The 17,635-nt window shown below is 44.5% G+C and overlaps 4 protein-coding genes across 4 annotated transcripts; 1 reads left to right on the forward strand and 3 right to left on the reverse strand.

The window, feature by feature from the left end:
• Window positions 1–6: 6 nt before the first annotated feature.
• LOC119357897 lies at window positions 7–3,307 on the reverse strand (the record flags this gene model as incomplete). The annotated part of the gene is made up of 4 exons (XM_037624679.1): window positions 3,231–3,307; window positions 3,041–3,134; window positions 534–869; window positions 7–93 (listed from the first exon to the last, which is right to left on the reverse strand). Coding segments are annotated over exons 3-4 (417 nt in total), but the record flags the coding sequence as incomplete, so codon positions are not given.
• Window positions 893–2,403, reverse strand: LOC119357898. The gene is made up of 3 exons (XM_037624680.1): window positions 1,656–2,403; window positions 1,325–1,563; window positions 893–1,244 (listed from the first exon to the last, which is right to left on the reverse strand). Exons 1-3 carry the CDS (start codon window positions 2,401–2,403, stop codon window positions 1,002–1,004), a joined length of 1,230 nt encoding a protein of 409 aa, XP_037480577.1. The 3' UTR covers window positions 893–1,001.
• Window positions 3,308–4,056: 749 nt separating the features above from the next.
• Window positions 4,057–6,711, forward strand: LOC119354949 (exocyst complex component EXO70B1-like). Its single transcript, XM_037621716.1, has one exon. The coding sequence runs from the start codon at window positions 4,365–4,367 to the stop codon at window positions 6,399–6,401; it is 2,037 nt and encodes a 678-aa protein (XP_037477613.1). The 5' UTR covers window positions 4,057–4,364; the 3' UTR covers window positions 6,402–6,711.
• A 4,441-nt stretch (window positions 6,712–11,152) lies between these two features.
• On the reverse strand, window positions 11,153–16,700 carry LOC119354950 (SNF1-related protein kinase regulatory subunit gamma-1-like). The gene is made up of 6 exons (XM_037621717.1): window positions 16,257–16,700; window positions 13,384–13,556; window positions 12,541–12,747; window positions 12,172–12,447; window positions 11,779–11,942; window positions 11,153–11,664 (listed from the first exon to the last, which is right to left on the reverse strand). Exons 1-6 carry the CDS (start codon window positions 16,414–16,416, stop codon window positions 11,367–11,369), a joined length of 1,278 nt encoding a protein of 425 aa, XP_037477614.1. The 5' UTR covers window positions 16,417–16,700; the 3' UTR covers window positions 11,153–11,366.
• Between the last annotated feature and the right edge of the window lie 935 nt (window positions 16,701–17,635).

Below are 17,635 nucleotides of genomic sequence, written 5' to 3' on the forward strand. Positions count from 1 at the left end.
GGTTCCGGTGGCATGATCCTTCGAGAAGACAAGGCTGATAGAGTCCCAAAACTTTATGACCTTGTGCCTGTAGCATGCGGCATCTTTGTTTGCCTGCAACCATGAAGACAAATAGTCTCATGTCATGGTGGAAAATGAACACACATCCATCCAAACACCAAACACACATCCAAAGAGAAAATCGTAGACTACAGCTAAGATGTAACTCATGTCATGGTGCAAAATCACATAAATAATGGGGAAAACAAGTGCACTGCTGCAAGTTGTGATTATTTCTCAAGAGAAGGCTGATTACTAATATAATAGCAAAACATAGGGGAAATGATGAGTAAACTACTGATTAGAAGGCTATGCATGAACAAGTATAAGTGCATGTTTTCAAGTAAACTTGGCTGAATTCCACATCATGATGGAGAAGGTGGAGAAGGTGTATAAGTGCATGTTTTCGAATAAACTACTTGACCACATGAATGATGAAAATGAATCTTGTGGCCATGGCATGAATACATAGATGCTCAAGATGTAGTGCTTACCTTGACATAGTTGCTCCACACGTCCTCACTATCAACCATAAGCTTGTTATGGATCCAATCCCACCCAAAACCACTCGTTGACAACATCTTGCTGACATTGACATAGTGTCTATCAATAGTCTTGCACCTTGATATGACATTCTCCTTTGTGATATCCACATTGCACTTGGCTCGAACATTCTTGACAACTGCAGTGTAAACATGTGGCTTCCACCCATTTTGAGCACGATCCCCTCTATTGTAATGCTCCACGAACACATTCAGCATTGCTTCATCCATTTCATCCGTCCAGGTAAGGTAGTTTCTACCTCCTTTCTTCTCCACATCCATATCTTCCTGCAAGCAACAATACATGTATGAGACAAACGTAGAATCCCAAGAGAGAGAGAGAGAGAGAGAGAGAGAGAGAGAGAGAGAGAGGGTTCAAAAATAGGCATATGAAATATATGAACATACAAATGAATGAATTCAATGATTGGCTCCCCCGCGTCTCCTTTGGTAATCTGCCCACATTTGATTAGCTAAGGTATCTCGCTTGTTGTTCCACTCAGTTGTTGATTCAACATGTCTAATCATGTTTGGTTCTTCAGGATGTTCGATGGCAGCATCATTTAACTGATTATCCACGTCAATTAGCATTATATCATCCATCTCTCTCTGCCTATCTCTTAGAAAGTTATGCAATATGCAGCAAGCATTAATGACACGGATCTGCGAGATGGTATTATTGGCGTGTTAATAAAAAACTAAAAATAAACGGAGGCTTGGTTTTGCAAAATACTATGTGATACCTGATTCCGTATGCGAAAAAATGAACTAGTCCTCAAAATAGCCCATCTCATCTTTAGTAGACCAAAAGTTCTCTCTATCACATTCCTAGCTGATGCATGTCGCAGATTATATAACTCTCTTGGAGTTTGTGGGTTATTTCCATTAGCCGCCCATTCTTTCAAATGGTACCGGACTGACCGGTATGGAGCAAAGAAGCCCGGACCATTAGTGTACCCAGCATCTACAAGGTAGTATTTTCCTAATGTTTGCAAAAATAACAAGTATTAGATATTATATTTACATTGAAATATCATAACTTAGTTGTTCTACCGTACCAAGACGGAGAATTACCATGTGGAACTCTAAAAGCGTCTTGTCGTGACATTGCATCTCGCAACACTCGTGAATCAGATGCAGAACCTTCCCATCCAGCTAAGACATACAAAAACTTCATATTCCGGTCACAAACACCAAGCACATTAGTGGTCACATCTTGCTTTCTATTTCTGTATCTGCCTTGCTTGAGAGCGGAAACACGGACATCAACATGTGTGCCATCTAAAGCTCCTAGCCCATCTGGAAACCATTTCCATCTACTATCCTCGGGCTGCTCAGCTGAAGGGGTTGGTAGCTTTATAAACTCATGAGACAAGGAAAGGACAGCTCTTAAGATCTCATTGAAATGCCTACTGATGGTCTCGAGTGCCCATCTGTACGTGCTTTCAATTAACCGGTATTTCATCCCATGGCTTAGCACTAGCAGAAACATTGTGACTGATTCTTCAACCGACACATAAAATGTGTCCCCCAAACCACATCTTTCACGCAAGATAGCGCACAGGTCCACAAAGGACCGTTTAGTTAGGCGCAAACTATCAAAACAGTGCTTGTTAGAACCCTGATAAATTGATCTAAGCATCTGCTTTCTAATCCTAATCTCCGCCTCATCCTCACTGAAATCATCAAGCTCTCTAATCTTCCTCTGACAATACGTGTGTTGAACTATCGCGACAACCGACACAAAAAATCCAGCAGCTGCCCTCTTCCTTTTCTTTCTCCTCTCATCGCCATGCAATGTGTTAATGTACAAGTCCGACATCTATATTAAGATGAAAATAACAATTGAGAAAGAACTCAAGCTCGATTACTAGTGATACACAAAAAACTCATGCTTATTACTAGTGATACACAAAAAACTCATGCTTATTACTAGTGATACACAAAAAACAGATGCAGTTGCTTGTCAAGAAAGCTTAGATGGAGGAAAAAGATGGGCAAAACCCAAACAGGGTTTATGCTACTTTCTGTTCCACTTTTGTCAGGTGGATGAACAGACCTGCGCCCCCATACATTTGCAAAAATAGATCATAACAAACAAAACCATCAAGCATTAGAGTTTCACATAAAAATAAGCTTCAATCGCCATACGATACAATTGACACAGTCTTATTGAACATGCTATTGACACTCTCTCCTAAAACGGAGTGAATCAAAACTATCCTGAACTTGTATTTCAAAACATTATGCTCAAGTATCTAGCTTCAATAACAAGCCCGAATATAAAAATTAGCTCAGTCTGGAAAAAACCCAGTCTGATTCAGACAAAAAATCAGTATGCAAGCACACTGCAATTGTTCTATACTGAATTCAGACAAAATAATCAGTGTGCAAAACGCATTAAATTCAGAGATCCATTTTGTTTGCATAGAGGGGACGCCGACACGCTGACCACGTACCACAAAAAGGTCGATCTTCCGGGGTGTGGAGCTGACCGACCGTGGGCTGGCGGAGGAATCGTCAAGAAGTCGATCTTCTGTCCGGATCGGGTGGCTGGATGGAGGTGGGTTCAGGTTAGGGTTAGGGTTCAAGCAGAAAAGATCCACCAGAGAGAGGGAGGGGGAGAAGAGAGGTGGAGGGAGAACCTACCAGGATTTGAGAGCTCGACGACGGCGCTGTGGTCACCGGAGGCAGCACACCATCAAACAGAAAGCTTCGCGTGTAGAAGGGACGGGGGAAGAGAACTCGGGGAGAAGCTCTTCACCGGCGGGAGGGTGCATCACCGGCGGCTGAGAAGGAGGGGCTCATGGCGGCGGCGGTGGTGGGCGGCGGCGGCGGCGGCGGCGGGCGTCGGGGTAGGGTGGGGGAAGGATGCGAGAGACGAAGGCGTCGGGGTAGGGTGGGGGGAAGCGAGCGAGTGGAATCTGGGAGAATGACGGGCGAGGGGCTGGGATTTGGGCCTAGGCCAAGTTTACATCCTCTGGAATCTTAGAATGAAATCCACCCTCAATTCTGTGGCAGCCAAACAAGTATATTCCGGAATTCGCAAATGAAATCCATCAAATCCGACCCAAATGATGGGTACCAAACGACCTGTAAGATTTCTTTTCTTTTCAAGAAGATTTGGGCAAGTCGTCTCTGATCAAGTTTGGACGGACAGGGACTTTGTGGTTCCCTTGAGAGCATGGAAATGGTGACGACGACGGGGATCTAATACGAGGATGAAAGACGTCGAGATCTACGCAACAAAAGATGACAGCGACCGCCAAGAACAGTGTACATAATTGTGCAGTGCATTCCAGTTCCAACGGGGTCAGATTGCGCAATTTATTCTTCACTAGGAGAGAAAAACACGTCGTCGTCGAGCTCGATACTACTCCTAGTTGTGGTAAGAGAGAGAGAGAGTAAAAGCGGGAGAGCGAGAGAAGATGAAACACGTGAGGATGAGGTGGGCAAGTTGGACTTTGGAGGTCCGGCCGGGATGAGATACAAAGATGAGCTGCGCACCGTGAATTGCCAGCCAGCCTCGCCAGTCGCCACCGCACCAAACAGCAAGCGAAGCGGGCCGGCAAAGTGGTGCCATTTGCTTCCCTCCTCCTCTCGCATCTCCTCTCCCTCTATCCGTCCGCCCCTTTGCTGCCACCGCCACACATATCTACCACTACTGCTACGAGCGCTCTGTTTACCGCGGCCATCAGCCCCCGAGCCGCGCCGTAACTCCCGTCCCGACTAGTGTCGCGTCAGTAAACCACCGCCGGACCAAACCCTAGCGGCCCGCCGGCGATGTCGGCGTCTCCCCCGCCGCCGGAGGAGGACGCCGTGCCTCTGGCCGTCGCCGTCGCCGGCAACGACAGGGTCCTCGCCGCGGCGCACCACATCGTCAAGTCGCTCGCCACCTCCAAGAACGCCGCCGACGACATGATCCGCATCCTCTCGGGCTTCGACTACCGCTTCTCCAACATCACCTCCGACCTCTTCCACTCCACCTCGCCCTCTCGCTCCCGTTCCCCGTCCGACGCCGACGCCGACCCGGAGGCCCCCTCCCTGGCGGATTTCGACGAAGCGGCGCGGCTCATCCACCTCTGGGACACCACCCCGGAGGCGCTCGTCTTCGAGGCGCCCGAGGACGACGCCGCCAACTACCTCGCCGCGGTCGACGTCGCCGTCGACCACCTCGCCGCCGGGGGCGCCGCCGCCGCCTCGGGCCGCGCGGGCGTCGCCGTGCAGCTCGCCATGGCGCGCCTCGAGGACGAGCTCCGCCACCTCATGCTCCACCACGCCGTGCCGCTCGACGCCAGCGGCCTCTACTGCTCGCTCCGCCGCCTCTCGCTCGAGTCCATGGACGACCTCGACACCTCCTCCGAGTTCGACCCCACCACCCCGCACAGCCAGGAGGGCGCGCCAGATACCGCCCGCAGCGCCAGTCTCGTGGGGAACCCCTTCGACGACCAGCTGTTCGACCTGGTGCGGCCTGACGCTGTTGATGAGCTGCGCGCCATTGCTGAGCGGATGGGGCGCGCTGGCTATGCAAGTGAGCTCGTGCAGGTTTACTGTGGCATCCGCCGGGACCTGCTTGATGAGTGCCTCACAGTTCTGGGGGTCGAGCGTCTCAGCATCGATGAGGTTCAGCGTGTGGAGTGGAAGCAGCTGAATGACAAGATGAAGAAATGGGTGCATGGCGTCAAGACGGTTGTCCGCTCCCTGCTGACAGGCGAGCGCCGGCTCTGTGATCAGGTGCTCGCAGTGTCCGATGAGCTGCGGGACGAGTGCTTTGTTGAATCCACCAAGGTTTGCATAATGCAGATTCTTAACTTTGGGGATGCTGTGGCTGTGTGCCCTCGTTCGCCCGAGAAGGTGTCCCGGATTCTTGATATGTATGAGGCACTTGCTGAGGTAATTCCTGAGCTCAAGGAACTGTACTATGGGACTCCTGGGGATGATGTGATCTGTGATTTGGAGGGGGTCCTTGGGAGGCTTGGGGATGCAGTCAAGGGTAACCTTCTTGAGTTTGGGAAGGTTCTACAGCAGGAGTCGTCACGCCGGCCTATGATGGCTGGTGAGATCCACCCAATCACACGTTATGTGATGAACTATCTTAGGCTGTTGGTCGTTTACAGTGATACGCTTGACAAACTCTTGGATGAGGATGCTGCCGGAGATGCTGATCATAATGCTTCAAATGGAGGTGCTGATGATGACGAGGAGTATCTGCAGAGCTTGACCCCACTTGGACATCGGTTGGTGAAGCTCATGTCTTACTTGGAGGCCAATTTGGAGGAAAAATCTAAACTGTACGAGGACGGTGCACTCCAGTGTATATTTTCCATGAATAATACACTTTATATTGTCCAAAAGGTGAAGGATTCCGAGCTCAGGAGGATTTTAGGTGATCATTGGACACGGAGGCGCCGTGGAAAGATTCGGCAAAATTCCAAGAGCTACCTTAGGATATCGTGGACAAAGGTTTTGTCCTATCTCAAGGATGATGGTCATGGCAGTGGGAGTGTAAGTCTTGGGAATTCAAGCTCGAGGGTCAAAGAGAAATTTAAGAACTTCAACTTTGCCTTTGATGAGATTTACAGGAGTCAAACGCTTTGGAAGGTACCGGATCCTCAACTCCGTGAAGAGCTCAAGATATCTATATCTGAAAATGTGATTCCAGCATATCGTGCTTTTCTGGGTAGATATGGTAGTCTAGTGGATAATGGAAGAAGTTCTGGTAAATACATAAAGTACACCCCAGAGGACTTGGAAAATCAACTGTCTGATCTTTTCGAAGGCTCACTAGGGTCTGCCAACCATTCCAGAAGAAGGTTATAGTTCCTATGACAGAATTTGGTTACAGGTATATCTTTGTTACAAGGGGAAGTATATTGCTGAACCGCTGGTTACATGTATTGGATTGGTGCATGTTCCCTAGTTGGTATGGTGCTGTAATACCGCAGGAGTCCACAGGAGGATCCTTTGGTTAAGTCAGATTATGTGTAACAAGAAATAATGTACATGTATTGTTTTTCCAGTGTACTCATTTCTTTGCACACTACAATGTCCAAAATCTAGATTTGGCACCATGTAGAGGCGTGCTTCTTGGAATATATTGAACATGTTATATGTGTTTCAGTTGGAATAACTTGCAGAAGATGTGGGAAAAGGGCATGTTTAGGCCGCAAACCAGAAGTAACAGAGTTTGCCATTTGCATGCTTAGAGAAAACGAAGTGAAACAAACATGTCTTATGAAATCGATGAAGCTACGGATCATAAAACTGACCATAGTGCAAAATCCGACAGATCGTACTGTTGAAGAAAGTAAGTATCATTAATTTGATTGCTGCGCAAAAGTCTAGACACTTCTTTTCTTTATGCTCACATACAACTTATGTTACCTTAGAATGAAGGCTTATGTTTTCTCTAGTAAGATACTTGTATGAACTAAACACATTTATCGTCAGAGTCTGTAACAAAGGTTACTTAATCAGACTGTAGGGCACAGTGTCAAAAAATAAATTCAGACTGTAGGTTAGTGGTACAAGCTAATAATGATCTTCAGGCAGTACGTACTAATTTAGAGGTGCCATTCATACATCTGTGTTAATACTCTTGCTATTTTACTGACGAAAATATAAGTGTTGATGTGTTATATTGGGCTATTTTCTTATTTAAGACGAATGCTATTTCATTACTACTATGAGGACTCTTTTCTTGGTATTGGCAATTTTTTATACTCCCTCCGATCCATATTAATTGCCGCTGACTTAGTACAACTTTTGTACTAAGTCAGCGGCAATTAATAAGGATAGGAGGGAGTAACTTAATTCTACCATTCTCTTCTGCCTCATGATTTATTGGTATTGTTGCATCGCTCATTTACTTGGTAAATTCTATTTTCATATATAATGCGCATCTATCATTCTTTGGGGTCTGAATCTTTCCATATCTGTCATGGCAAGATGTACTCCCTCTGTAAAGTAATATAAGACCGTTTAGATCACTAAAGTAGTGATCAAAACGATCTTATAAAGTTTACACGGGGAGTATCTATCTTAGCAAACTGATTTAATCTTCCATCACAACTATTTATCATAGTTGTTATACTTCAGAAGGCTTGCTTATGCTAACCTCAGCCAGATACAATTGGCAGTTTACAAAGTGGATCATCGTGGTCTCATTATTTGGGTTTTTTGAGATACAGGGATAACAATAAGCACATTGATGGTAAATGGATGTGAAGAATTCAGGATAGAGGGTAAGACATAGAAGTACTGCCCATATGGGAGCACACTAGGTTGTTGAAGTTTTCAGCGCTTTCTCTAATGTTCGAAAAGCATCAAAAGCACACTTAGTACTCACTCATCAAACGTTCAAAATTATGAAAATAACAGTTAGTGCTCACTTCATTTCTGTATGGCCTGTATTTTTTTGCATTTTAAAAAAAATATAGGTCTCTATAAGTAATTAATGATTTTTCTATCTTTTACCCCCTTTTATCTCTCATCTCTCGTCGTCATTTCTGGTTAACATGGTGAATATTCTCGCTCCTATTAATGGGCTTTATTAACCCTGTGACCCTGTGCAATACCATAATATGCCTTATAAAATGAAATGGAGGGGGTAGTTACTTATTATATGAAGTTAACTTAGTTTGTAACTTCATATTGGTGTAGCTTCTGAATGTAAGTCTTATATGAAAGCAACAAGACATGTTTTTGCGAAAGAAAAATCAACAAATAGTTTGATAATACTTACTGTTTCTTGCATTAAAGTCCACCAGATGAAGTGTTTTACTTGACTATTACTCCATTTTGGGTATCCCTTGTTTGATAAAGCTGGAGCAGCTTCGTGAACTACCTGAGCATGGAGGGAGGAGGATGGTGGCATGGTGCGGTTAGGTACTCAGCTGGTTCACCTGATGTAACACTGGTATCGTTTTTCCTTTTATGTCATTATACTGATACTTTTTTGTAAGGCCTTTACGACCATTTGAAGTCATGGTTTGGTAGGTTTGCTTTCTGGAGTTATAGAGAAATGAATGTGGTGCAATTCACAATGAGTGGAGTCCTCAGCCCTCACCTATAAACTAAGAAACATTCTGAAGTATATAGCGAACTATAATTATCGACCAATTGCAAAACTTGAACATATTTCCCAGCTTCTTCAAGGCATGAAACAGGAGAAGTGTTGTATGTGAGCTGATAATTTTAATTGTACTGCTCCACAAGTATTCCCGGTGTTCCCACTCTTGTCGCCGTGATTTTGCTATAGTCGTCACCCTTTAGGATGGGTCCCGTGGCCACTTAGGAAGCCATGTTCTTATGTTGTGCAGGCATGCTATTGCACGATTGAATTGCTCGTTATGAAGAATTGGAGATAGAGGAATATGCATTCTGGGATTAGGATATTTGCTCCGTTGGAAAATAAGGCCTGTCTCAGGTAAATTTTATCAATTTTCTGGTATTTTAGCATATGTCACAACTCTATTTAATAATCCATCCGTTCCACAATATAATGCATATTAGATTTTTTTTAGTCAAATTTCATCAACTCTGTCCAAGTTTATAGAAAATTTCTGAACACTTTCAGTACCAAATATATACCATATGGAAGTATATTCCACGGCGAAGCTGATGGTATTTGTTAAGTATTTGTAGATATAGATATTTTCTCTATAAACTTGGTCAGAGTCTATAAGCTTGACTTCTGAGAAAATTAATGCGCACTATATTGTGGAAACGAGGGAGTAGTCTGTTTTGGGGTAACAGTCCAACAGATGACTAATTAAAGTGGGGCAAATAGATGGTATTTTAGTAAGTTGCAACAAATATGACAGTAGCAGTATGGAGGCAATTTCCACTTCAATTTGTTTATGTCGAAGCATGCAATTTGCACTCTGCTTCGGTGCCGGCGCTGTGGCACCCCTCTGTGGCCCATGTTTAGCCCTACAGCATATGTAACTGAGAGTTTCATCGAGTGTTCATCGGACAGATTGAAAGCTACCTTGTTGAGATATCCTTTTTCATTCCATTGGAAGTGCTTCTTATTTTATTTCTGTTCTCTTACTTTTGAGCCTCTGTATGTTTGAAGTGTATGTACATGCAAAAGAAAAGAAAGTAAACATAATTGATTAATACCACAGTTTTTTTTTCAAATTGAGGGTGATTACCATTTGTGCATTTGGAGGCTTTAAATTACTACGTCACTCTGCAGCTATTTTTAATTGCTTTGATTAGAGCAATGGAAGTACTGTATCTAGTTTGTGGCAATCCCATGAAGGGCCTTGGACAGCAATCAAGCAGATAGATTCCACTTTCTGTTCGTCCTTGTAAGGTAGGGGTACCCTTGCAGAGAGTGATTGAAGATGTTTGGAACTCACATTCTACATGGTTTAGTAATGCAATTTTTCATACGTGATGATCGACAATATGATCCTAAAATGGCAAGCTTGTTGTTGTTATATGTACAGGTGTATGTATGTCCTCTCTGAGCAGATTTAAGACTTTAATCAAATGGCAAAGTCGTTGATGAATCCTTGTAATATTGCACCTTTACCACACTGGCAAGTTGCAACTTAGACAAAGAAAGAGGTTATTGGTGCAATGCTTGGTTGTCCTGGAACTTGGAAATTTCGACAATCATCATGTGGCCACCATCGACCATAGTGCTGGTAGTACCTTATTATTATCAGTTTTGCTAGAACTCATCTAGATGAGATTTAATTTGGTCTCATTCACCTTTTATAGCCATTGGATGTGGTGCTATAAGATGCGTGTGTGCTGACGTGGGTTGTATCCGTTCTTGTTTTTCAGGTGAATGAGATCAAATTACGTCTCATCTAGATGAGTTCTAGGTACTCCCTATTATTATCTCCGTGCTGTGTCCACCAAATCTCTTTGGTAATATTTAGCCGGAGACTCGTTATTGGCCTAGCGCTAGCTGCATGTATGTAAGGCTGTAACCACCTAATGAGCCGGAATTGGTCTGGTCCCCTTCCTGTTTTTTAGAGTGATAACGTAAAAGTTGTGCATCTGCATCTGGATCTGGTAAGCTGGGATTTTATATGCTTTACCCAACGTCTTTTTTTAAGAAGGGCACTGGCTTGAGTGACCAAACTCACTATGTTCTCACTGTTGCTGCCTCCCTCCCTCCATCCATCCACCCATCTGGTGGAGTGGTTCTAAGCTAACTGCTACTATCTCCATCCATCCCACCATGGATATGATATGAGTCTAACTTTGATCACTGATTTGACCAACAAAAAATATATACCATTTGGAACTTCTTTCAAATGCAAAATCCATTTGAGACATATTATGTTGGGTAAATAGATGATCGAAGTTAAACCAAATTAAAGTGGCTTTGTATAGATGGACGAGGGGGAGTACCATCTACAACTTGCACCTTGGTCTAGCCACCTCATCACTTGTGGTCGCCCAAGACCAAGAATGTTTCTCCACAAGAGCTTTAGCTTAGTAAATTGTCAAACATAACGGCAAAAGATGACAGTGTTCCAGAGCTTGCCTTCCAAAAAAGCAGGACCGGTGAAGCAATGATGACAGAATTTATGCAACCGTCAACAAGAAAGAAGAAAGGCATCATCATTCTCATCGCAAAGCTCAGGCAATTCTCAGATTATTCAACGCACACTGTCATCCACCCCATTGGTTCTTCATTAGTCCTCCCCACAGAGGTCTCTCCACAGCAACAGCAACAGCAACCACAACTTAAGAAGAAGATGGGGAATGAGCAAAAAGATAATGTACATTTTTTGTACATACTATCACAGAGTTTTGTCATACGGTACTGTTTGCGGGTAGGGGGACGACGCCGTCGAAGAAATCCCCAAAGTAATGCCGTGGCTCGTGCACCAGCTTGGAGATTATGTCCCTCAGCGTGATCACCCCCTCGGTATCCCCCTTGTCGTCGACCACGTAGATCCTGTGGATCTTGGTCGAGTCCAGCTTCAGTATGATTTCCTTGATCACGTCGTCTCTTTTGCATGTGATCACGTCGTGCAGCAACGGCGACGCTTCGTGCTGCTCCTGGAGATGGTGCCGGACCGCGGTAAGGAAATCCTTGGCTGAGATTGTCCTGTGAATGCATCCAGCCAGTGTCATACAAGAGGGCACTTCTTATGAGTGCAAATTACACCGGATTTGCAAAGATAAGTAAGCTAATCAGCAAGTATAAACCAGAGTTACAAACCTGTATTGTTTGTATATCTTGGGGGCACTAAGAAGATATTGGACATCTCTGATGCTAATGTTACCAATTGCTTTTGTTCCATTTGTGTCCATAACAGGCACACCACCAACCCCCTTTTCCCTCATTAGTTGGAAGGCTTTTAGGACTGGCTGGTCTTCATTTACCTATAAAGGGCAACACCAAGGTAACCTTGAGTTTTCCTTTCTTTGGCTGCAGGTAAAACAGTTTACGCTAGAGTTTTTCGTTCTTCAGTTGCAGATAAACCAGTTTACAAATGTTCAATTGTATAGCTGTTGAGCAGCATGATTCTTATAAACCTTGTTCTCCTCGTTATATACAGATCAATGTGCCAAACATTTATAAGGATGATGAGATTACACATTCAGGAGGTACCTTAACAAGTCTGTATGGCTTCATCAGAGGAAGACCCAGTTCACAGAGTTTCTTAGTTCCCCAGCTTTCAAACCAAGATAGTCCAACACACTCTGCAAGCATGTGCACAACGGAAGATTGTGTAATGATATTCTCAATCTGATTCCCCCCCATATCTACCACGGGGAGGCTCTTCATCCTGTACTTGGATAGAAGAAGCAGCATAGTGAGGAATGTGTCAGATGTCTGCAGGGCAAGAAATGGCGCCCATCGGAAGCTTCCTGAGATATCGCCAACCTACGACATTACAAACTGTGTCATGGATGGGTGCTAACTAGAGGAGAATATAAGTGCGTGGCCATGTCACTGCAGTGAGAAGGGGTCGGTCACCTTTGTGTTCTTGTAGAACTCAGAGGAAGTAAGGGTTTCAAAAAAGCTTCCACCCACTGATGCAGCTTCATCTGATTCTGAATCAGTAGTGGTTTCTACCCTGCCAGATGACGTTCTTCTGAATGTGAAAGAGCCTAACCTAGATGCTAGATTGACCACAGGTGATCCAACTGCAGAACCAGCTGTTCCATTACCTGAAGCATCAGACTGATGCAGAGGAGAAAAAGAAGCAATTATAGTCAGATATGCATGGGCGTGAAAATAATCAGTTCCACAACTGACATTACAAATAAAGCTTATAACTTGCTGCAACTGTAGTGCATTACTTGTTTTAAACTACCTACCTTTCTAATCATTCCGAATTTACTTAAAGGTCGGCATATCAGTGATGTGAAGATGCATATTGACAAGATCCTAGAAAGGTGATTGACTCGATGGACAATCCAATGATATCAGGCCTAGGTCAAGGTTCATGTATTGTGTATTTAAAATCTTATTCACACAAATGTAGCAATATATTTATAAGTTATCAATTGTGATTTGAAGAGAAATAGAGAGCTCTGATCATGGAGAATACATCAGAACTGAAATCATATCTTCCAAGGTTACCCTCTAGACAAACAAACAAAATGTTTTTCACCAAGAGATTAATCTTGTTACTTTCAGATCTACCATTGTGATTTTGTATGTAAAAATGGAATTCATTTGGTTTAGATAAGGATAATATTGATCAAAGCGGCAAACATATCAACATGTTTTGACTTATGACTCATGGATTCATGGCGATCAAATCGATCTAGCTATATAAAAAGAATTCAACTGAAGAGAGGGAGAGATGTAAACCTGATGAAGCAACCACATTGCAATACCAGCAAATTCCACAATACCGATGTATTTGTCTATCCAAGTAGCATCCTCTGGAGCATCGACGTTTCTTATGGGTGCACTCAAAATTTTATTCTTGGACAATGTCTCAACAGTATCAGCAAGGCTGGCATCCGAAGGTATCTCGATCACTGCACGAAGAAACATCATGGTAGACATTTAGAATGCAGAGTGACTATGAGATAATATGTGGTAAAAGTACATTTCTGTATATTATTGTTTACAGTCATACATTTCAGTTAAATCATGTCTTTACAAAGCATGGTATCAGCTATTAAAAATATCAAGATATTCAATTTAGTAATGACATATCTATATTTAATAACATGCAATTGTGTTGAACCTATATGATGATGTAACTCCATCACTTCTAAATAGTTTGTTGCCACATAAATCCACCTGTAGGATATATATAAGGTTATAAATCCAACAGTATCAGAAAGGTTTGATTATCTAGTTACCTTGGCGTTTTCCCTAAAAAGGAATTACATTGGCACTTCTTAAAACTTGTTTGACTGAATCGAAGAAGCGAAATGCTGAACACCGTATGTAGCGACCTCAAGCAAAGCATGCCTAATCAATCTATGATGATACAACTTTATCTAGCTAGAATTGTATATATATGCAGATAAAACACCAAACATGATCGTGAAAACCAAAGACACAGATTGTACAAACATTACCGACAATATATTGTCGCTAATGTAGTAGCTTAAAGTTTTCTTTAAGAGGTTGCATTGCCGGCTTCTCAACTGACTGTTGTTATCACGAGTTCATGAAATTAGTAAACAATTTTGATCATTGTAATTCCATTTCATACATTCATATGTATTCTCCATGCAACAACTAACGTCGCTAGTCCCTTAAGTGCAAGTCCAGCCGAACCCCTACGGCCCACCCTAACCCCGCGTATAGTCAAATTTTAGGGAAGTGCAAAAATACTGGCTCCAGCAGAAGCCCTATCCCACCTCCAATCCTGAGGGGATCCAGTAAACAGAGCTTGGGGCACTTCATCACCCTGGCGCTAACCATTTTTTATTCGAGAAGCGCTAATCATAGTTATGTCCTAATCCATGCTAACTTGGTGTCAACCTACAGAAAAGATTAGGGTGTTTCTGTGCTATGGTTGTATGCTAATCAGTGACAATTTGTGCAAATAATAGTTACGTGTTAATCAATGCTAATGGGTGCTAATAATTTCTTCTCAGGTGGGAAATGCAACTAATAATTATGATGTTGATTGATGTTTTGGATGTGGTTCAGTACCATTAGTATACTAAAAGTGTGTCTTAAATATGTTGCTAGAAAGAAGCCCCTATGTGCAAATAGTAGATACAAGTGATTGTGTTTTGGGGGCTCTGCTTGACTAGCTTGCTCTAAAGTCATATTTCAAGCACCAAACGAATTCAAGATCCGTATAAACTTCCTCCAGTAGGCATCATTCGGGCTACAAATGAATTTAGCCACAGAGCTAGAACAGAACCCTTGTTTCCCCGCAAGAAAAGAACAGAATCCTTGTTGAGAACATTCAGCATGGAATTGGCAAAGTTCAGTTCCAGTTTTGGAGTTGTGACCCTATCATTACCAACTCACTTGGTTTATCAAGTGGCCAAGTAGGAGTTGCTCATGTTAGCATCATTGATTTTAAAAACTTATCACGAAGGAGTGAGTTCAACACAGAAATAGACGTGGCCAAGTTAGGCAAAAAGTTGATTGCAAAGGCTGCACCTCTTTGTACAGTTTCCTTTATATCGGGACTAAAATCATACATACTGGTCTCCATCAGTTCATAAATATAAGATGTTGTAACTTTTTTCTGATTCGGATGTATATAGACATGCCTTAGTGTGTTTGTTCAGTCATTTCGGTGCGTATGTAGTCCATATTGAAATATCCAAAACATGTTATATTTAAGAATGGAGGGAGTACAATTTAACGCATCCACGCAAATCTTCTTTTACAAAACAAAAGCTAAAAAAAAGTTTATTTAGCCAACTGGCCTAATCCAATTGGGGATTAATAGTTCCAGAAGATATATTGTGATCATGACAGGTACTGGGAGAGTTTAGTATAAGCTGATACCAATATACGTCAGTCACATAATATAAATACACGTCAGTCACATATAATTAATTTATCAATTAATGGCATAAAGCCAAGAGAGTCCCGGACGGCTCTTGTTTCGGTGGTCTAACAAGTGAAAAGGACCTCTCAACAAGAGCAAGCACAATTGATGCCTCCCTTACGCTGAAGGGTTGAACGTACTGGGATTTTGGAAGACTTGCTAGAAGCTTTCAAACCTCCACTGCATTTTCACTCATAAACCAAAACAGTGCCACTGCCTACTGATATCAAGAATCAACCTGGAAGTGGGCTATGGGCGTTCACTAGAATGGCCACGACAGCTCAAAATTCAGAAGATATACTACACGTTTGGTATGATGCCCCCCACGGTCGACATGAATGGCAGGCAGGCAGGCAGGATAGGGACGAGCACATCACGTCAGCTGCTGAGTGCTGACACGGAGCGCGCACGGCACAGCAAGAGGCAAGAGAGAAGAGACGATCGAGCATCTGGTCTGTACCAGTATCCGCACAAACGATGCAGATGGAATCGGCATCCAAAGGAGAAATCGCCGGTGGTTCCAATGCTGGACAGGGAGCGACGCGAGTTTTTCTTGGCGCTAGGAAACCCGGTCGCTCACAAGCAGTCACATTTGGGGAGACGCTACTGTTGTTGCAGCAGAGCAAGACAGGAGCAAACATATACTGTAGAAAGTAGTAGAAACAAGAGCGCAAGCAAGCAAGCGAGTAGCGAGAGGATTGATTACCTTGCGAGGGGTGGGTGCGCGGGAAGGCGGCGACGGGGATGTCCTCGAAGCAGGAGTTGAGCTTCTCCGACGGGGACAGCTGCGGCTGCGCCACCTCCCACAGGTCCTCCACCCGGTGCCCGATCTCCGCCTCCGGGCTCCGCGGGCTGTCCGTCTCCATCTCCTCCTCTCCCCAAACTCGGCGCCCCGGCGTCCTCCCCCGCTCTGTCTCCCCCTTCTTGGCCGGACCGGAGTACTTCGACTTCCTCCTGGATTCTCCCAACAGCTCTGTAAATAAATGCGCGATCTCTCCTCTTGTGCTTGCTGCTACGCGCGGGGAAATGCAAGAGATAAACTCTAGTCTAGGCCAAATTGCTGCGTCGACGGATGCGAATCCGCTGATACTAATAATACTGGCACTCCGCCTCCGCAGTCAGTGTAGTGCTGTCTTGTTCTTATCTCTGTGAGTCTAAACTGTCAACGCGAGAAGGAGACGACGACAAGGGCAGGGCCCCACGTGCGAGTGCGAGGGCGTGCTGCTCTCCGCGGCGTGCGTCGACGAAGCACGCTGACAGGTGGCGAGCACAACATAGAGGGACCACATGTCATCGATGCTGCTGGAGATCGAGCTTTGTGCTCCACTCTGTTTCTGGCGACGAGACGAGCAAAACCGCTCCGGCGAGGCGGCTCATGGAGAACCCGGGGGGACGTGGCGAGATTAGCTGGTTTCCTTCCTTCTTACCCTCTTTCAGCTGTAGGGCCCACGTCAATACTATTTTTTATGTAATCCACAAGGTTCGGGGTGTGCTACGTCCAGGCGCACGATTTATAACTACACCCTCGTGTATTTAATACTCCCTCCGTTTATAATGCAGTGCATATAGATAGATTTATAAAAGGAAAATTCATTAAAATTTATAAAGTTTGACCGAGTATATAACTACGGCCAGGTCCTCTCCCCCTCTCCCTCCCGTGGCGACCTTGGATGAAACCCTAGCCGGTCGCCGTAGCCCCCCTCCTCCCCCACCACCGTCGGTGGGCGTCGCCGGGCAAAGCCTGCGCTACGTCGGCATCAGCGGGCCTGTTCACTTCCTCGCATCGGCCAGGGAGTGGGAAGTCAGATCCGGCGGAGGCTGGGTGCGCACTCGGTGTCGGCTACGAGCTCGAGGAGACTTGGACGGAAGGAGCATTGTCGAAGGTGGTCCAGGCGGATGCAGCGGCTCGAGTGGGATTCCCTCCCTTCCCTCCCATCTGGATCTAGCCTATGCAGCGGCTTGTCGTGGTCGTGGCTCGAGGTGGTAGGAGGTTGCTGCTCTGAGAAGAAGGTGGAGAGTGGTGGGTTGGATATGCGACTCTGGTGGCGGAAGTTGTCAGAGTTTGGTGATGCTCGTGGCACCATG

The sequence above is a fragment of the Triticum dicoccoides genome, chromosome 2A (assembly GCF_002162155.2).
Source record: "Triticum dicoccoides isolate Atlit2015 ecotype Zavitan chromosome 2A, WEW_v2.0, whole genome shotgun sequence".
Taxonomy (NCBI): domain Eukaryota; kingdom Viridiplantae; phylum Streptophyta; class Magnoliopsida; order Poales; family Poaceae; genus Triticum; species Triticum dicoccoides.